The sequence below is a fragment of the Taudactylus pleione genome, unplaced genomic scaffold, assembly GCF_031769625.1.
Source record: "Taudactylus pleione unplaced genomic scaffold, aTauple2 ptg000250l, whole genome shotgun sequence".
Taxonomy (NCBI): domain Eukaryota; kingdom Metazoa; phylum Chordata; class Amphibia; order Anura; family Myobatrachidae; genus Taudactylus; species Taudactylus pleione.
Genome location: NW_028284652.1, coordinates 2,189,840 through 2,211,297, shown reverse-complemented (window position 1 = coordinate 2,211,297; position 21,458 = coordinate 2,189,840). Strand labels below are relative to the sequence as shown.

Genomic DNA, 21,458 nt, shown 5'->3' with positions numbered 1-21,458 from the left:
AGCCTCGCTCATAACACTGACCAATCATCTGATAGGATGGGGGAGTGTCTATAGAAAGGTATATAATGGCTGACTGGCCGCTACTCTGTCTCTGTGCACGCTTGAAGAAGGTCAGTGGGGATGTGATGTTATAGGGTGTGCGTGGCGCGGTCACTGGTGCTTCTGTCTTCTCTCCATGTTATCACTGGGCGGCTGTGCAATATGTACTGAGCCTCCATTTCTTGGCATGCAGGGCGTTGACTGTACCCCTGCGTGTTATGTACGGAGGTAGATGATACCCGGTGCTATGTCTTCGGTGCCAACTCTCACCTGGGCTGGTTCTATCCTCAATCACTGGGACAAGTGTTGTGCGGGTGACTGTAGCAGCGGGTTGAGTCCTGCGTCCTCTATCATAGTATGATGTATTTGTGTATAGAACTGTGTATCAGCCATTCCTCTTCCATTTACATATCTGACCTAATCTCCCTTCACTCTCCTGTCTACCCTTCGTTCAACAAATGCACGCTGCCTCTTGCCAACTGATTACTTCCTCCCAAGATTTTGCCTGCGCTGCTCCCCACCTTTGGAACTGTCTCCCGCTTCCCATCAGACTCTCCACCTCTCTTCAATCCTTCAAACGGGCTCTCAAGACCCATTATTTCATCAAAGCCTTCCAGCTCTCATCTTAACTTGCTGCTACATACTCCTTCCTCCCTGCCTACCCCATCTGTCATGTCTGTCTGTCCCTCCCCTTTAGAATCTAAGCTCCTATGAGCAGGGCCCTCTACCCTCTTGTGTCTCCTTACTCTACCTTCATCTACTTTACTCTCTACCAGGGCACTTGACACTTGGTTGCTTTGCATTGTTATCTGGGTATTATGGCTGTGAATGTAGCAATGTATATTAATGTCCTGTATTGTAAATCAACCTATCTGTTTATGTACTTAGTAAGGTACTGTGGAACACTAGTGGTGCCATATAAATTAATGATGATAATTGGGGCACCACTCAATGGGGAGGGGAGGGAAGGTCCTCATTATGGGGCTTAGAGCATGTCTGCCATTATACTTGTGTCTGCGTGTCTAATCGGTGCATCATTCAGAGGGGGTGTATGTTGTGGCTGTGGAAATGCTTTTGGGTGGATGTTTTAGTACTACATATCTACTGTCGTCAGTACATAACTCAGAGGGGGTGTCTTATGCAGGGGTGTATAGTTGGCTGCTATTCTATGTATATGCAATGCTGTCTACTGTGTATAGTGTGGCTGCAGGTTTACTGCTGTGTATGTAGGGGATGTAGTTAGGAAGCCGGCAGTCGAAATGCTGCCCGACTGCTTCCTGTTTAATCCCAGCAAGAGTAACAATGGGCATCAAATTCCTGATCATAGGGGGCAATTCAATTCCACGTGAATTGAATAGCACCGGTAGCGAGCTGTGTGGTCGGATAATGTTGGCATTCTCTGAACATAGTGTCGGGCGTACGGCTGTTAGAACTGTGCTAAGCAGAAAAACAGCTGCGCGCCCGGCACTTTGGTCGGATTTCTCGTCTCATCCCCAGGGGGGTGTGGGAAGAAATCCTTAGCCTGCCCAAACAGTATTGAATAGCTTTGGGAGCTCCCTCCTGTTGCTATTCAAAATCACATCAAATAACCCCCATAGACAAGCTGGGCATCGGGAGTGGATAGCTGCAGGTGCAGAGGGTTAGGTTTTGGGTCTCCTGGGGGGACTTATGGTTAGGCACCCCAGGGGAGGTTAGACACTGCTAAAGGAGGGTTAGGTGGCTTATACCCCTCTTGCATCGGAGCTAAAACCTGGGTTATTGCAGGGTTAACCCAGGTAGCTTCTTGGTGTAAAAGGGGAGGGTGTTGGATAGCCGGGTCGGGTGACCTGGCAATCCAACCCAGGTAACTTGCAGGGTTTATCACGGGCGTAACCTGTGAAACCCTGCAGTCTGAACGGTGCGCTCCGGGTCACTATGGCCTGGGGCGCAATGCATGCCGGCCAATTGGTCTGGTTTCAGTGGCGCTTGGAGATGACATAATATCCAAACATCCACTTCAACTCCGGAAAACCCAGGACTATGCAGACCCGACTCCGGTGTGAACAGCGCCGACTCGGGAATGTTCTGGGCCGGCACCGGCTAAATTCCGGGTCTGATTCCGATTGGAACTCTGTTCCAACTCCGAGTTAGACCTGGAATTTAGGTGTAAAATGGGTATAACTTGCCTCCGTTGGGAACTCCTGCTGCCTGCGTCTATTTCATCCGCTGGGCTTGGGTCCAGTGGTATGACATACTGATTTCGTATGTAGTGCTGCCTGTTTAGCATCTGTTTCTAGTGCTGGTTACACTAGACAATATGCCTGATCCGGCAGATTGGGTAACATATTACCAGTGTACCCACTGTTGCTCACATGCATGCCCCGTGCATCAGCGACATTGCTTGTCAGACCTGCAATGCAGTGCTGACGGGAAGTATGTTGCCATGGCGCTGGCTGTTCAGTCATTGCCAACATAAAGTGTGTATGCATGAGACATCGGGCATGGTGCACATCCTTAAGTGTACCCAGCTTAAGTCAGAAGGGGGGACTTTTGGTGGGATGTATGAGTGATTCAATAAGTAAGGTAGGAAGACTTCATGTGGTCGTCATTCTAATTTCCCTCCAGGCTAGATCTAGCAGGTAGACAAAAGTAAATCCCAAGGCACTACAAACCTATACAGCTGATTAAATCACTGCAGTACAATGAACCTTCTGTAGAGGTTCTAATGTAGACCAATTAACTAAACAAGAACTGCACAATTGAAACTACCAATGGTTCACAATAAAATACAATTTATTAATGAATAAAATGTAGCATATAAAACATATGTATAGAACTCATAACAGAAAATATGCTCCCAGTCTCAATACATGTACCACAAAAGTCTCAACTGGGGTTGGTATTAAAGTTGCACACTAGAATTCTGTATTAGAAATCTGCTGCTGTAATGGTGCATACAGTCAGATTTTCTGTTGGATCTGAACGATAACCATTTTAAAAATCATTCAATCTTTCATGTCTGAAAGAAAATGTGACAAGTGAGCCTGCAACAATGAACGTTCCTGCTTGTTAGATAACTATCTGACATCTGATGTTTGCAGTCAGATTTGGATAATTCCATTCATTTTAATAGTGTAAAATTGTTCAATCGTTGGTCAAATCTTTCATCTGACAGTGTATGCACCATTAGTCACACAGAAGGTCAAGCAATGTCAGAAGAAACAGTATTTGTAACTCAAACGACATGCTGTTGAGTTAATCAGTATTCTGTTTTTTTAGAGACCTATTCTCAGGCACTTGAAAAATCTCCTGTGATCCTAGATCATGATATTACAGTACATCTTTCACATAGTGGTTAGTCTCTAAGTAGCCTTATTAGTAATAGCTCTGTATTTCATGGTGGTGATGCAGCACTCCTGTGAATATGTAATTAAGTTAATTGGGGTATGAGCAGCAATCAACAGCAACTTGTGAAGACTCGCTGTGTATTATAAATGCTAATGCATTATTGTAATTGTTGGATCTAATGTCTACAATACTCCTGGATGTGTGGATACTGAAAATGATGGTACTCATGTCTCCTTCATTCACATGATCTAGTGTAGACTGGTAAATGCATGTACAAGGGCTGAATGAAAACTAATGAGACTGCCTCTTTTTCTGTCCCATAGGTAGACATGGCAACGCTATGCTGGTTATTGTGAAGCTCATACCTGAACCTGCAGTTGGACTGCTGTAGTCTCCTTTGTTTGGTCAGTGAGTGGAAGATCTTCATGTTTCGTGATGGCGGATGAGGATGACGTGTCTGTGAGATTACGTCAGAAATGTGTGATTGAATTTTGTGTTAAACTTGGAAAAAGTGAAAATGAATCTCATGAAATGTTACAGCAAGCATACGGGGGAGAAACTGTTAGCCGTGCTGCAGTAGGTCAGTGGTGGAAGCACTTCAAAGAGGTTAATAATGTGGGTACAAGGCATAATTCACAAGAAATACATTCAGAGTAAATATTGTGAGACTACAGTGTTGTGTTGCTGAAATGTTTTTGTATATAGAGTTGAAATCAAATATACCATAAATATTATGATTGGAGTTGTTAACCTCAATGATGGTGGTGCTAAACCTGGATGTCGTAAAGGTCACAGATTACATTCTGGAAAGTAACTTTATTCTGATATAAATAAACTTTTTTTTTTTTATTCAAAACTGATGTTTGATTTTTTTTCTAAATATTTACTTAAAATGAGTTATGCATTTGAAATACCACTGGCACTGAAGTCAGCACTGCTATACACTGCAGTGCTACCATAGTGGATAGTCTTGGTGCACTGGGGTGTTGGTTCTAACCTAACCAGGAAACCATTTGCAGTGAGCAGTTGGTCCAAAAACAGATATGCTAATTTGTGAGGTAGCTTGGCCTGTTTACCACTGGTGCAGGAAAAGATCTTTAAAGTGCTATATAATTGCCACTATAGAATTTGAATGTTAAAAACAAGAGCACTTATGTAGTACTTAAAGGAACTCTCTCAAGTCTGGTGCTTCATGTACTTGGATAGTAGAGATGTGCGCTGACCCCTGTTTTGGACCTGGATCTCCCCTGGTTTTGGATCTGTATTGGTTTTACCAAAACCTCACTTCCATGGTATTTCTTTTTGGTGTTTTGGATCTATTTGATTTTTAAGGAAAAAAAAGTTTTCCTACAGAATTAACCTCTAACATTTTTCCAGTCAATTTTGACCACCTCACTATTTTCATCCGGTTTAGACCCCAAATTTGCAACTGGCTGACAAAGCTGAGCGGCAGCAGTGGGCAGCACAAACACATGGCAATTCAACCTCCAACATGGCACATCAGGAAATGTTTCTATTCAAGAGTCCTGAGGGAGTTGGAGTATGTAGCTGAAGGCAGGGATAGGAAGGGTTGATTGGTAGCAAATTAAAATTTGATTCCAAAGTAAATTTGAGGGGGAGGGGAGGAGGCATTTACAAAAATATTCATTCACATCAGTCCTTGCGCCAGAAGAATCCTTGAGCACCATGCCTGCTGCTGGGAGTGTATTTTCATCCCAGAAGGGGACCAGGAAGACTACTAGTGTGTTCCACAAAAAAAAGCATGTCCCAACCTGTACAGGGACATTAAACAGTTGGTTAGTGGCCTCCAACTGCAACTTAACAGCACAGTTTTAAGATTAAGGGATAAATTTAATTTACTAAAGTGAGATTTTAAGTTTTAGAAGTGATGTTGCCCATAGCAACCAATCAGATTTTACTTAACAACATTTACCTAGCACTTTCTAGAAGATAATAGCTAGGATCTGATTATTTGCTATGGGCAAGCAACTTCTAAAACCCCTCACTTTAGTAAATTTACCCCTTTAAGGTCTTGCATTTCTGTCTTGAGAATCCTGTGCCAACTTCTGCAGGTATGAGTGGATTTTCATCCCAGAAGGACCAGGAAGACTGCTTTCCAAAACAATTGACTGTAAAATAATCCTTTGCAAAACTTCCACAAACATTTCCCAACCTGTACAGGGACATTGAAGACCAACTTTTTGTTTTTATACTGCCGTTGTGTCCACTTAGCCAGAGCAGAATATGTGGAGGGTGTGATATGTATTACCGGCGGGCACAATTCCAACAGCGCTGGAAATCCCGATCATCCTAAAGGTATCAACTAACCTAACCCTCCTGAGAGGTGCCTAACCTTAACCTCCCCCCCGGGGGGGGGGTGCCTAACCCTAAGTCCCCCCCCCCTGCTCGATCGGGGTGCTGGTCTCCAGACGTCGGGTAAATTACAGGCGTCGGCATTTGGATGCCTGTCATTTGTCCGTAGTTGGGCTAAAGCAGACTGGAAGTCGGCGGTTGGCATTTAGACCATCGGGTTCCAGACTACATCCCTATGTGGACAAGCGGAACAGAGCAGCAAATTCAACATTTCAGGTTGAAGTCTTATGTTGTTTTCTTGAGTGCCATGCCTGCTGCTGGGAGTGTATTTTCATTCCAGAAGGGATGAAGACCTCGTTTTATCTTCCCAATGGACACAGATCTGAAGAGATGTAAATAACTACTGACAGGAAAATGGAGGCAGTTTAGAGGCCCTTACCCAAAACTGCCTTTACTTCAGCTGCCCACCTTCCAGTGTGTACTCAGTTTTCAGCACAGCCGGGAACCTTGTCAGTGATCGGCCTGAGACTGTGTCCCAAAAATGTGGAAAAGGTGATGTCCATCAAAAGTAACTACAAATTCTGAGAAACTTAAGGTGCGTACACACTGGGTGCTATTTTGGATGATGGAACAATAATGTTGTTCAGTTGTCAAAAATATTAAAACATTTTTGCTCAAAACAACCAGTGATTTGTGTGCTGATTGTTGGTCTTTGTTGATCGCCTGAACATGCAGGCCAACCTGATATTGTCAGGTTTGGGCATGAGCCCAGCCCTGAATGATATCGTTCAGGGTTTGTGCTCAGTGTTAACGACACGGTCCCACCCCTGCTGGGGACACACTAGACAATGTCGCTCATGGAGTGAATCTTCTAGTGTACCCACCTTTACTGTCAACTATGTGCAAAAATTAAAGAGGCACCTGTAATGGTGGAATCCAGTGGGGACAAATTAATATAGTGTGAAGATGTATAAATCACCCCAGATTATACAGTCATCCTATCCTGTGTTGTGTATAAATTACAGCTGCACTCCCTGTTAGATTGGGGATTCATAGTCTACTTTACTGAATGTGAGCTCCATTTTAGTCCATATCACCACACCGCCTACACATCTTTTGACCTGGGCTACAGGAGGAGCAGCTGCACTCTGGAATTCGGTTGCCCCTCTGCCTTGCTGAAGTTCAGGTAGAGGGGCCATGGGTAGGGACACTATACTCAGAGAATGCAGTTTTTAGCTGCTTTAGTCCACTTTTTTTTTTTCGACCATAGCCTCTATTTTCACCTTTGAAAATGTTGGCATGTTTTTGATGTCACAGCTAACGTGCACACAGGAAAAAAAAAAAGTTGATTTAATTTTTTTTGGGGTACTTGGGAGGTAGAACACCTGCATGAGGCAGCAGCCTCTTTATAAATGAGACAGGCACCACCCCTGTACACCTTATGTTGCTCGAGATAAGTGTGGCTAATATGTGCGCACACGAAGAAAAAAACACATTGGATACATTTTTGGTTTTGGAGGTAGAGCACTCGAACAAAGCAGCAGTCTCTTGCTAAATGACAGTCACCATGTTAACATGCGCACACCCACAGAGAACCACATTGATTGGATGAATTGGGGGGGGGGGGGGGCGGCACTTGGGAGGCAGAGTACCCGGAACGAGGCAGCACCCCTGCGCAGTTCACACAGGGGGAAAAAAAATAAAACCCTTCACACTGGGGGTGATGAGCACCCACCCTGGACAACACAGCAGAAGCCCTTATGGACTACAGTGACATAGAAGCCACTGAAGCCCCCTCTTCTGTCTGCAGCACAGCTCCTAGTATAGTAGATAGAGTGTAACAGGCACAGACCAGCATAACAGCCAGTCCTAGTATGGAGTGGACAACAGCCAGCCCCTATGACAAGTGTGACAACAGACAGACAGCCCCTTAAATACAGTCGGCAACAGCACAACCCCCCCTCCTTCCTCTTCACAGCCAGAATAAAAATGGCGGCAAGCGTGGGACCTTATACAATCCAAAACCTGCGAGAATCCGACAGCGGGATGATGATGTTTTGCCTCTTTTGAGATCCGAGTCAAGCGGGAAAACCCAAGCCGACTCGGATCTGCCTCGTATCTCCTAGGTTCGGATCTCAAATCCGAACCCGCTCATCTCTAGTTAGAAGTGTCAATGATGGATTCTTGCTGAACATTTCATTAGATTACTCCAGCATTGGCAGATAATATATGGTCTTTTCACTTGTATGAATACAGTTTGCCACAATTAGTTCCCACTCTGATATACTAAAAGTGTATTTTGTTGATTGATACCCCTTTTACACCAGAGCTAAAACCCAGGTTATTGCAGGGTTAACCCGGGCAGCTCCTTGGTGTAAAAGGGGTGAGGGTTGGATTGCCGGGTCGAGTGACCCGGCAATCGAACCCAGGTAAATAGCAGGGTTTAACACGGGCTTAGCCCGTGAAACCCTGCTGTGTGTATGGCGCACTCCGGGTCACTATTACCTGCAGTGCGCCGCAAGCCGGCTGCTTGGTCCGGCTTCAGTGGCGCTTGGAGATTACGTCATCTCCAAGCGTCCACTTTCATGCTGGAAAAGCCGGGTCTATGCAGACCCGACTGTGGTGTGAGCGACGCCGACTCTGGAATATCCCGAGTCAGCACCGACTAAATTCCGGGTCTCACCCGGAATTTTGGTGGAAAATGGGTATTAAAAAATTGACAGCAAGCAAGCTTTTTTTTTTTTAATAGAAACCTATTTTATTTTTTTTTACAATGTTTAAAGATATTGGTATCATTAATAGTGGTACTTTGACCAATATAACACTTATCTGGGAATGAAAACCTACTTCGAACCCTATGGAGATGTGAACAAAACTAGAAAGGTTTTCTGCCTGTGAATCTCCCTTTGGGTTACTTAACTAAAATGTTGGATTAAAGGACAAGTCACTAAACCTGTCCCAATTCTGACTCTCACTGTCAGTTATGCTGGGCATACACTATACAATTATCGGGACAATACGCCCAATATCAGCGGATCGCCCCGATAATTGTACTGTGTGCGCAGCCAAACAATGTTAAGATATCGATTGGTCGGGCATGATAGCTCGCCCAGCATGCCCGTCTGATGTGATATTCTGTAAGTTGTCGGCCGCATCAAGCAATGTATGCCCAGCCGTGGCCGACAGACAACTCCCATGTTCCCTCACAGGGAAGGGACGAAGAAATGTCTCCTCCCTGGGGGAGGAACGCAGATATTGGGGCCACTACACTAAGATATCTCAGTGTATGCCTGCGATATCTGCAAGCTGTCAGGCTGCTAGATAAAATGTCTGTGTGTCTGATAGGCATTTTATCTAGCAGTGTATGCCCAGCATTACTAGCTAAGCTAACTAGCCTACCCTCTTAGGTCCTGTGACAAATGAAGCCGAATCACTGCGGGAAGGACTTATATCGGATCTGACGCTGGGATGATGTCATGCCTCATTTTCAAATCTGAGCATGGCACAGAGATCCGAGCAGCTACTCGGATCTCCTCAGATAAGGTAAGTTCAGGAGGGTGCGGCTTCCAGGAAATGGAACCCGCTCGTCTTTAATATATACACATATATATTAGTCCAACATGCCTGGCATTCACAGTAAAATTATAATACTTTGTCCACATGGATATAACATTTCAACAAGAGGTTCGGCACTTGTGGCCTAAGGTAAATGATCCACAAAGCAGCAATTGTTATCAAGCACCAAAACATTGGCAAACAGCAGATATTTACCACTTAACTGACCATTTTTTTTCCAAAAACCTCTCTGAAATTGTCGTGTTTATTTTTTAGATTGAATTAGGTCAAGAAGATCTGTTTAACACTTATCCAACTTATTTTATTAATTTTTTTTTTTTTTACACAGTATACCATAAATATAGCAATTATTATGGTATATTGTAGTAATGGCCATTGATGGGATGGCATCAGTGCTTGCTATCAAGCACATACCATCAATGGTTTTAAACTATCAATGGTATACTATTTAAAAAAAACAACTATTTTTATGTATTTAAAAAGCGATACGTATCTATACTATCGTGGGCAGCCGTACCATCAACGGCCACTGCTGCTGGGGGTACTTTGGGCTGTGGACCAATCAAAAATGGAGGCTCACTCATCCATCGATGGGGGAAAACAATTTGCGCCATGACAATTGATGGTTGCTAGCAATCCATGGTTGATGCCCATCCCAGCTATATAGTGTCCACTATATACATTTCCGTCTGCGCACAGAGATGGGGGGACTGAGCGCTGACAGTTCTAGGTGGCTGCTCTTCTCTCTGCAACTGCTGGGAAGGGGAAGGGGGGGGGGCGCGCCGGAGTGCCTGATCACTGTGCACAGCAGCGATCAGCAGGCACTGGGGGAAGGTCCCTCTGAGACTGGCGTTTCTGACTGGTCGCATCAGATGCGACGATGTCAGGGAAATCTCAGCCTGGTATGGTCGCATCTGATGCGACAATGCCAGGCAAGTGGTTAATAAAGCACTAAAGCGTAGGTATACATATGTTGTATTGTAGATCATTTACTGTAGGCCACAAGTTCCGCACTTCGTATATAATTTTCATGTGCTCTGTATTCCACAGGCTCCAAAAAATACCCCTATGTGCCCACACAACATTACATCATCCCCCAAATAACTTTAATATAGCCCAATACACAATTAGTACACAATCCCATAATGGTAATACACCCCCTCGAGTTAACATTAATACCCCATATAATATTATTATATACCCAACTTCCATATAACACTAAAAAGCCCCCATTGCGCCAGATACTTACCCTGCATTGCAGGAGGATCTGTGGACTCTTCATAATATTCCCAGGTTCACCCCATGAAGCTGTCTGGGGAGGAATCAGGCACAGGAGCAAAAATGGGCAGAGCCTCAGAGAGGTGGGTGAAAGAACTCACTGAAAGCAGCACACATCGGTCCCATTGTTGGTCTGGCCCTGAGCACCTGTCACCTGAACACAATTAAGACAGCCATTCCCAAGTCTAATATAAGTGACACCGCTTAGGACTTTCGAGACCAATATACATCATGGATGACCGTTACTTACAGTGCATCTGGAAAGTATTCACAGCGCTTCACTTTTTCCACATTTTGTTATGTTACAGCCTTATTCCAAAATGGAATAAATTCATTTTTGTCCTCAAAATTCTACACACAATACCCCATAATGACAACGTGTAAAGAGTTTTTTTTGAGAATTTTGCAAATTTAATTTAAAAAACAAAAACAAACTAGAGCTGCATACACACACAACGGAAGGGAAAAATTAACGAAAATCGTTTACTAAAATTGTTCATTTACTTAATGTAATGAATGAATTTTTTTTTTAACTACACACTATTTTTGCATATTCCCTTACTGAAAATCGTTGAGTTGGTCAGTCTGACTGAACTACAACCTACAGATGTGAATGCGCATGAACGATAATCGTTCATCATTTTAACTCAGAAAGTGAACGATTTTTTCAACGATTGAACAATATCGTTATCGATAATCGTTTAAAAAATCGTGTGTATGCACCTTAAGAAATCACGTGTACATAAGTATTCACAGCCTTTGCCATGAAGTTTAAAATTGAGCTCAGGTGCATCCTGTTTCCACTGATCATCCTTGAGCTGTTCCTACAGCTTAATTGGAGTCCACCTGTGATAAAATCAGTTGATTGGACATGATTTTGAAAGGCATACACCTGTCTATATAAGGTCCCACACTTGACAGGCATGTCAGAGCACAAACTAAGCATGAAGTCCAAGCAATTGTCTGCAGACCTCCAAGACAGGATTGTGTCGAGGCACAAATCTGGGGAAGGGTACAGAAAAAAAATCTGCTGCTTTGAAGGTCCCAATGAGCACAGTGGCCTCCATCATGGAAGAAGGAAGAAGTTCGGAACCACCAGGACTTTTCCTAGAGTTGGCCGTCCGTCTAAACTGAGCAATTGGGGGATAAGGGCCCTAATCAGGGAAGTGACCAAAAACACGATGGTCATTCTGTCAAAGCTACAGCATTCCTCTGTGGAGAGAGGAGAACCTTCCAGAAGGACAACCATCTCTGCAGCAATCCACCAATCAGGCCTGTATGGTAGAGTGGCCATACCGAAGCCACTCCTTAGTAAAAAAGCACATGGCAGCCCGCCTGGAGTTTGCCAAAATGCACCTGAAGGACTCTCAGACCATAAGAAACAAAATTTTCTGGTCTGATCAGACAAAGATTGAACTCTTTGGCGTCAATGCCAGGCGTTAGGTTTGGAGGAAACCAGGCACTGCTCATCACCAGGCCAATACCATCCCTACAGTGAAGCATGGTGGTGGCAGCATCATGCTGTGGGGATGTTTTTCAGCGGCAGGAACTGGGAGACTTGTCAGGATAGAGGGAAAGATGAATGCAGCAATGTACAGAGACATCCTGGATGAAAACTTGCTCCAGAGCACTCTTGACCTCAGACTGGGGCGATGGTTCATCTTTCAGCAGGACAATGACACTAAGCACACAGCCAAGATATCAAAGGAGTGGCTTCAGAGCAACTCTGTGAATGTCCTTGAGTGGCCCAGCCAGAGCCCAGACTTGAATCCGATTGAACATCTCTGGAGAGATCTGAAAATGGCAGTGCACCGACTCTTCCCATCCAACCTGATGGAGCTTGAGAAGTGCTGCAAAGAGGAATGGGTGAAGACTTGAGGCTGTAATTGCTGCCAAAGGTGCATCAACAAAGTATTGAGCAAAGGCTGTGAACACTTATGTACAAGTTTTTTATTTTTATTAAATTTGCAAAAATCTCATAAAAACTTTTTACACGTTGTCATTATGGGGTATTGTGTGTAGGGTTTTGAGGACAAAAATGAATTTATTCCATTTTGGAATAAGGCTGTAACATAACAAAAAAAATACTCTATAGAATATATGACCAGCATTCTCAAGAATTCTTCCAAGAGTTTCAACATTATATGGGAGCCATGGACTTCTCATTTTCATATCCTACCAGCATATAATTGATTAATGTAGGGAAAACTTTGATGATTTGCCCTTGTTATTTTCTTACATAGACAATCATGTCCTTGAGACTGCTACGGTACTTAGGGCCTGATTCAGAGTTGGGATTAGAGAGAGAGATAGCACTTAACTGTGTACCTGGGCAAACCATGTTGCAATGCAAGGGGTGTAAATATTTTTTTTTTGCATGTAGGGTAAATACTGGCTGCTTTTGTATGTAGCTCACAAATACTGCACGGCTTTATTATTACACTGCACTTTAGATGTCAGTTTGGACACCTCCCTCCCAAATCTAAATCTCTCTGCACATTTTAAATCTGTCCCCACCTGCAGTGCAGCATGGTTTCATCAAGAAGATCAGTTGAGAGAGATATCTCTCTCTATTCCCACCTCTGAATCAGGCCCTTAGTGGATTTGTGGGATTGTCCAGCTGAGTCGAACCCCTCCTCCTTTTTTCCTCACTACCCCTTTTCCTTTCATTCATGTTTGTGGGCAGCCACCCCACATCCCTCAGTTTCTCTCTACAATTTTCTTTTCCGTAAAATATAAAATCTGGATGAGACTTCCTTATAATATACAAGTGCCTTAGAAATGTTCTAATGTCATCTTATATGTCTAATGTTTATTATTATTATTGTATCATTTGTATTTTGGCATTTGCCTGTTGTCTCTTATCCAAACATTAAAATGTCCCTTTAAAAAAAACAAAAGAAAATAGCATGTGATAATTTTTTGTTTTGCTGAAATTATACTTGGGGGTCCAGTATAGACTTTTCTGATGGATACGGGATGCCCAGGTCAGTATTTAATACAGATAATAATAAGCAGAATAATATCAATCTTTCCTTAGATCAGAGGTTCCCAAACACGGTCCTCAAGGCACCCTAACAGTCCAGGCTTTAAGGATAACCATGCTTGGGCAAAGGTGACTTAATTAGTACCTCAGTCTTTTGAGCTAACCATCTGTGCTCAACCACAGATATCCTTAAAACCTGGACCGTTAAAGCACACATCCACTAGAAGACCTCAAAAAAATTGCACAATTACAACATTGTAATCGTGCAGTCGTTTGTCAGTCTGTACTGTGCCTACACTGAACGAGCAGTCATTCAGTGTAGGCACATCAATCATCTCCTAACATGCTCAACCTGACATTGTCGTCGGGTTGTACAGCTTGTTTGGCCAATGATGTCTAAAACAACCAGCGAGAGCATGCATCGCTTGTCGTTTTTTAATCGTCTACTAGATGTGTGCCTTGGGGACCGAGTTTGGGAACGTCTGCCTTAGATCGATGTTCATTATGTTTTTGCATGCACGATTAGGTGGTTTGGTAAAAACGTACAAATAAAAGCCCATGTGAGGCACTGGGGACGCGGTAAGCATATCGCTGCTTGCACATCACATAGGCAAACGCAGGGGGTTCCGGTTGCCTGGAATCCCCATCCATACCGATAAATATAATTACTGTATGTGACTCGGTAGCACCGAGCGTCTTTTCATGTGACTTTTTACCACAGTGATGCAACAAGGACTTACATGCAGCTTCTGCTCATTAAAGTGATATGCGCCATGCCTAAATTCTGTGTGCGACTGCGGGTGTATCTACATGTGAAATGCTACGTTACAGTGCCAGCAGCTTCTGAAGGTAAAATGTGCAAAAAGATGCTCAGCGCTACCGAATCACGCCATGGCCTGGTGCAACTAGAAGGGCTATTTACAGCACAAGGAAGCAAGATGTATGTGGGCACATCTGTATATGTCCAGGGCAGTGCTAGGTTCTTCTGCTACTCTCCCAACTCCTAGACTTGCTCCAATGCTCTGGAATACTGATGTTACTATTAAGCATATGGCCCAGAATATTACCAGTGCCTTTGTTACTGTGGCACAAACTGTAGTACATGTCATCAAAACATTTGCAGATTTCAATTTTCCGTTGATTGGATCCTAATATACTAAAGATGCAAATGGATCTGGACAAAACTCACTTAACATTTACATTTTTTTTTTTTTGTCTTGTTACACACAGCTATTCATGCATGCAATCAACTCAATAAATGGATTCAATTCAAGTTATGCTGAAGATATTGAGTTCCCTTATGGTGGTCAAAATAAGTTTATTCTTCTTACTCACCAGAAATATCACCCTTGACAGTTTAAACCAACCATTCAGAGCAGAAGCAGCATGGGTCAGAGAAGGAGCAGCATGGGTCAGGAACAGAAGCAGCATGGGTCAGGAACAGAAGCGGCATGGGTCAGGAACAGAAGCGGCATGGGTCAGGAACAGAAGCGGCATGGGTCAGGAACAGAAGCGGCATGGGTCAGGAACAGAAGCGGCATGGGTCAGGAACAGAAGCGGCATGGGTCAGGAACAGAAGCGGCATGGGTCAGGAACAGAAGCGGCATGGGTCAGGAACAGAAGCGGCATGGGTCAGGAACAGAAGCGGCATGGGTCAGAGCAGGAGCAGATTGGGTCAGAACAGGAGCAGCATGGGTCAGGAACAGGAGCAGCATGGGTCAGAGCAGGAACAGCATGGGGTCAGCACAGTTTATTGAAGGGGATTTATACACAACACAACCGGCAGAGGTCAGGCGGCTCAGCGCACGTGGTCGGCACTCTGTCTGTGATTGGTGCAGTGACTCAGTGTGTCGTGTTCCCGTTATCTGATTGGGCGATGAAGGATCCTGTGATTGGCTGGTATCGTACTTCCTGCAGGCGGCCGGTTTCCCCAGTAACACTGTAATGGAGGTGCCGGGACAGTATGAGCTCCTCATGCCGGCCCGCAGCACGTCCCCCTCCCCGGCCATACAGCCCACGGGGGAGAGAGGGGGATCGGTCGCCGTGCTGTGCTCCCTCTGCCTGTCCGGCCCCGGGAAATACACCTGCCCGCGGTGCAACGCTCCTTACTGCAGCCTGACATGTTACCGGGGACCCCGGCACACCGCCTGCTCTGAGCTCTTCTACCGAGAGTCAGTGCTGCAGGCGCTGCGGGAGGAGGAGGCCGATCCCCGGGAGAGGAGGCGGATGGAGGAGATGCTGCTTACACTGCGGGAGAAGGAAGATGCGGCGGAATCTGCCCCCAGGCTACGCGGGGTGATTGGTGGAGAGGATGCCGACTTGTGGGATAGCCTCACCCCCAGGGAGAAGGAGGACTTCCGCCGGCTGGTGCACAGCGGGGACATCGGTTGTCTGGTTCCTGAGTGGAAGCCGTGGTGGGAAAGTGAGGAGCTGCCGCCGGAGGGGCCTAAGAAGATAACGGAGCTGCGAGAGGCGCTGATGGGAGATGAGATGGTCCCTCATGATGCTGACCTAGGACACAGCAATCAGCAAGTCACAGCAGAGAAACAGCGAGCCTCTGAAAATCGGGACAGAATGGAGCCCCCGAAACATGGACTGCTACTAAGCTGTGGACCAGAGGAGTCAGACATACCTCCCTGTCCTGCAGAGCCAACTACTCTCCCTCTTTCCAACCCACATACAGGCACCCCTGGGGGCCCCCATGGTACAGTGTGCCCTAGGCAGACTGTGCATGTGTCATGTTACCTGGAGAATATGCAGCAGGCAGGCTCTTCCTCCCACATGGGCAGTGAGAGTAAAGATGCTAATAATAAACCTAACAAGAAAACTGTGGTTACAGAAGATGTGCAGGCTAAAAGCGGGGCCCACAAGCCCGGATGTACCCATCAGCAGGGTCTTTATCAGGGGAGGGTGACAGAATGTGACACAAATAGAGATGAGCTACAAGATGTAACTGCAAGAGAGCGTCTAAGGGTTGTGGACCAGTCCAGTGTGTCTCAGGTTCCTTCTCTTTTACGTTCCATTCCACCATTGAGCTCACTCAGTAGTAATCCTTCCCCATTAGTGCGCTACAGCCTTGTCAATGTTTTGTACAGCTATGCCTTTTCCCTTCTGCAGCACAATGGGGATCTGAGTGACACTGACATTTTGCTTAATTTCACAGGAACCTTGCTGTGTGTGTCTGCTGCTCTCACCACCACGGCCGTGTACAACTCCACAGCTCATGCTTTGAAGAGCGCTGTACGTGCGGCCTCAGATCCACTATTGGGAGGGGATGAAAGTGGAGCCTGTCTAGCAATAAAGGCCACATCTAATATTCTGCTGGGCGATGGGAGCAAAAGGTATTCACTGGCTGCTCTCTCCCACCTGTACCGTCTGCTGGGAAAATCACGTAAGCTTGAGACAGAAGAGAAAGATATGAAGAAATCGACATTTAATGCCAAGAAAAAATGTTTGTTCCTAGCAGCGTGGGCAAATGAGAATGACACCTGTCTGGCCATTCTGTCTGCAGAGGTCATGACAGAGTACAACCAGTATCTTAAAGACCTCGGTGACGTGGCGGTGATATCAGAACAGCTTCAGAAGGCCTGGGGTGGGAAAAGACCACCAGAGAAGAAGAAACTGATACAAGAAGTTCACTCAACTGGAAGTGATCTCTTACATGTCAATGCTAAGCCCTAAGTCACATAGGCAGCTTTATAACACCATAGCAAATGGGTAAAGAGAAAATGGCTCCTATGGTTTGCCTCTGTTGCCAAGTAGACACAAACCACACTATTTTGTGTGTGTATTTTTGTTATCTGCAATAAAGACACTCATATTCTGGACATCACAATTATATTCTGTACCTTTTTAAAGGGGATCGTTTAATTATTTCTTCCAGGTATGCATGTATATTTTCATTGATATTCTACTAATAGCATTTGTATCTACATGCCAGATGATTTGCTGTATCTAAATGCATTAGTAATTTGACTTTTGAAGGATGAGTTCCTTTGTAGCATTGTGAAATTTCGTACTCCTAATATAATTATCCAAAATATAATTTTTCTACTCAAAATTTGCTTGGGTCCCTTCTTCATGCGTATAGTGGGTAACTAATCACAACCTTTGTATGTCACAGTGCATCACTCACTGCTCACTGTACAGGTCAGCATATACAGGATGTAGTTAATATCCCAGCGCCGGAATCCCGATCACCGATAGACACCGGCGCCAGAATCCTGACATGACTGGGGATGCCCATGCCGAAATCCCGGCAGCCGGCATCCCGAACATAAGGAGTCTGGGGCAAGGTAAGTATCAGCCGCGGGGGGGGGGTGCCTTTAATGTTAGGCTCCAGACAGGGTGTGTTAGGTTCAGGCACCACCGGTGGGGAGGTTAGGCACTAAGGGGGAGGGTTGGGTTTAGGCACTTACCGGGAAGGTTGGTGTTGGGGTACAAAACAGGAGGGTTAAAGGGTAAATAGGACGGGAACATTACTTACTGATACCCTGTCGGGGTTCGAACCATCAGGATGCCACTGACAGCCGGCATCTCCGTCGTTCTTTCATACCGATTCCGCATATACATCTGTATTGGATAGGAGCGATAATGTGTAATTCCGCAGCAGATGCCTTGCACAAGTAAAATGGCATAAAGCACAATGGCTTATCACACTTTTACTTCATGAATTATTGACTATTCTGTCTTTCTGTTATTCTCACCCTTGTGAAATCAAGACCTTCTGCATAGGTACAACCACATCCCTTCCCAGTCAACATAATATTGAGTTCTGCAAATAAAACCTTATTTTGCTAACACTCCATTGCACCCATTAAGGGCAGCCATGATTTGCAAATTGTATTGTGCATAGGTGTTTCTGCTACATCCATGTGCTGTTCCATAAACAGACTTGTGTGCTGCACCTCCTGGTTATAATTGAATTGTTTCATTAGTACAATGAACAGAGGGGTTTGGAAAGGTGCCCTAATTATCATCTATTAATATATTCTATGTCAGTGCATTGGTTTGTCTAACATATTGTACCAAGGACCATACAATGGATAAGTTGTGAATAGAAGACAGACACTTTCACCATCGGCATAAGAAGAAAATCTATACTGTGAGGGGATTAAGCTATGGACTTCCTTCCCACATAAGTTATTTATGAGAAATTCAATGACCGAATTTAAAAATAGATTGTATGCCCTACCTATGGGAAATGGTATATGTTAGGTATGGCAGTCTTCTGGTGGGGTAATCAAATTGTCATTGCCTCCATAGCATCATGCTTTGCAATGGCATGTAGCCATTGGCTGTTAACTATGCTATGGTTTAACTATCGATGGTATGCTGGTGCGCATGCGCAGTGGACAGCTGAAGTTTGTGCAAAGAGCTTTTCTAAGGACACAGCAGGAGTGACATCAGCTACCATCGGAAAGAAGCATGAAATGGTGGCAACAATCACAATCTCTGCATCAAATGGAAAAAGCATCTCCATCTAATCGGAAACATCAATAGTTGCTAACAATCTATTTCCCAATGGCCATCCCTAGTATATGAGCTATAATGAGTAGGTGGTGATTGATCCTAGGAACTTATCAGGGGCCAGGGTAGAATGTTCCCCAATCAGTTATAAGGAAGCATTTATTAAGTACATACTATAAAATGACAGGTAGTAGATCACCCCCTAAGGCAGACCTGTCAAATATGCGGCACAAATGACACCAACAGTGTGGGCCCAAATACACACTGTCACATGATGATGCGCTGCCCGGGAGAGATGCCACAACCTCCTGCGCTCCCAGAATCCGGCCTTTCAGCAGTAACACACCATGGGCCTGTGTTCCCGCAAGCCCGCCTTCTGGCAGTAACGCACTGCCGGCAAGAGACGTCACGAGGCCTACCTCTGCTCTCCCAGCTGAATCTCTGTTGCTCAGCCAGCTGGGACAGGACAAGCGCAGCTGAGACCGGAGTCACTCATAATATCACACCTGTAAGTACTGCCTGGTGCTTCCCGATACCAGACATCTCTTTGCTTAAACTTTATTGTTGGATTTTCTTAATAATAAACCTTTCAAAATTGTATATGATTTTTTCCCTTGAGGCTCACGCACTTAGACCTTGAATATTCAGCCCGGTTGGGATTTTGAGTTTGACATGCCTGCTCTAAGGGCTCAATCCAATTGTTTGCGATCTCGCAGGTGCGAGTCATCATGACAAAAGCCGCACTTGATGGCAGCCCGAACTCGCACAAAAGTGCTTACAGGAGAAGGGAATGGGTTGTTCAGTATTTGTGAAATCCAGAGCGGACATGGCAAGATACAGACGTGTGTGACTCTGGCAAGTCTGCCCTGATTTTTAAAGTTGCAATTCTCTTAAAAGATTGGCATTTAAAAGTACTGGCAGAGTAGCTGGTATTGTGCCCGTGCCTGCATCTCGCACCCTATTACATCAGTCCCATAGATTTTACAAATGATATTTACTAAATAAATGTGTTTTACTAAAGTTATTATGTACAGCAAATGTTGTATTGGTGTAGGATCTCTTCTATGTCTAGTTGTGAGTATTCCAAGAGTAGGTTTTTGAACATTCGTTTTTACCATTTGCCTTGTTTGCCTGGGAATAGCAAAGTGACAGCTTATGGCTTTCGTTACCAGGAACATAGCAACAACATATTCCTTTTTTTCTTTGTGAAACACTTAATCATGTTTTTTTTTTCCATTTCGTTTTTAGACAATTACACATCAGTACATTAAAATTGACATTAAGTGGTGCTCAACCAATTATCAGCTGGGACACCAAGTATGTCTGTCATTGCACTGGAACGCCAAAGAGACTATTTCATATCAGACAACCAGGAAACACTGGAAACAAAATCTTCCAGCCCAATGGGGCCACAGGTTACACACTGCCTTGGTAAGATTTAAGTCAACATCAATCTTCACTGCCTGGTTCTCCACAAAAAGTGCCCCTGCCATAATTACTAATGATCATTTCAAGAATCAGACTGAATTCAGCCGTCAGCAAACACTACACCAGGGCTGGATTAGGGGTCACATGGGTCTGGAGTTGAAAATGATGAAGAGGCTGTTGTGAGAAGCTGAGGAGGTGGGACCAGTGCTGTGTGGGTGTTGTCAGTGCCAGGTGGGCATATACATCCCATAGACCAGTGATTCCCAACCTCGGTCCTCAAGGCACACTAACAGTCCTGGTTTTAGTGATATCCATTGGTCAGCACAGATGGTTAAATCAAAATAACTGAGGTTCTAATTAAGGGCCTGATTCAGACCCACTCGCAAGCGGCTGTCCGCTTGCAAGTGGGTCGATGTTGTGCACTGCGCATGCGCACGACGGCGGGAGCTCCGTCGTGCGCATGTGCCAGACGCGACGAGCGAAGGACTTTCCTTCGCTCGTTGTGTCTGATCAAAGGGGGCGTGCTGTCGATGTTGATTGACAGCACGCCCCCTTTGGTGGGCGTGCCGGGGGCGTGCCCCCCTGACGGGGGCGTTCCCAAGGGAACGCCTACCGTCAAAAGCCGGCCCACTGACATCACTAGTGATGTCAGTGGGAGTGATTTTGGCTCTGATAGAGCCAAAATCACTCCGGGCCTTGCGGTTCAAAAACTCAACCGCAGGCTCCGGCACGCAGTGGCGATGGTCAAGACCATCGCGGCCATCAAACTGCACGCTCGTATAGGCTGTAGGTGGTGACCCACAGCTATACGAGCGTCCAGGAGGAAGCTCCATAATTATGGAGGGCGGCCCTCATTCAGAGCATGCGCTCTGCTCAGAGCGCACGGCTCTGAATGAGGGCCTAAGTCAGCTGTGCTCAAGTATGGTTATCCTTAAAACCTGGACTGTTAGTGTGCCTTGAGGACTGTGGTTGGGAACCCTGCCATAGACCATCACCCCCAATGTCTCCCAAAATATGTAAGAGTAGAAAAAATGGCATCATT

At 45.1% G+C, this 21,458-nt stretch overlaps 1 protein-coding gene, 1 long non-coding RNA gene and 1 other non-coding gene across 3 annotated transcripts; all 3 read left to right on the top strand.

Annotated features, from left to right (window-relative positions):
• Positions 1-53: 53 nt before the first annotated feature.
• On the top strand, positions 54-4,222 carry LOC148515325 (uncharacterized). The gene is made up of 2 exons (XR_015879413.1): positions 54-110; positions 3,690-4,222. It is a non-coding gene; the product is annotated as an uncharacterized LOC148515325 (long non-coding RNA).
• Positions 212-344, top strand: LOC148515326 (small nucleolar RNA SNORA57). Its single transcript, XR_015879418.1, has one exon. It is a non-coding gene; the product is annotated as a small nucleolar RNA SNORA57 (small nucleolar RNA).
• Positions 4,223-15,402: 11,180 nt separating the features above from the next.
• Positions 15,403-17,752, top strand: ZNHIT2 (zinc finger HIT-type containing 2). Its single transcript, XM_088480133.1, has one exon. The coding sequence runs from the start codon at positions 15,464-15,466 to the stop codon at positions 17,198-17,200; it is 1,737 nt and encodes a 578-aa protein (XP_088336259.1). The 5' UTR covers positions 15,403-15,463; the 3' UTR covers positions 17,201-17,752.
• Positions 17,753-21,458: the final 3,706 nt, after the last annotated feature.

Coding starts and splice junctions, on each gene's coding strand:
- ZNHIT2 (XM_088480133.1), top strand. CDS start 15,464: ATGGAGGTGCCGGGACAGTATGAGCTCCTCATGCCGGCCCGCAGCACG.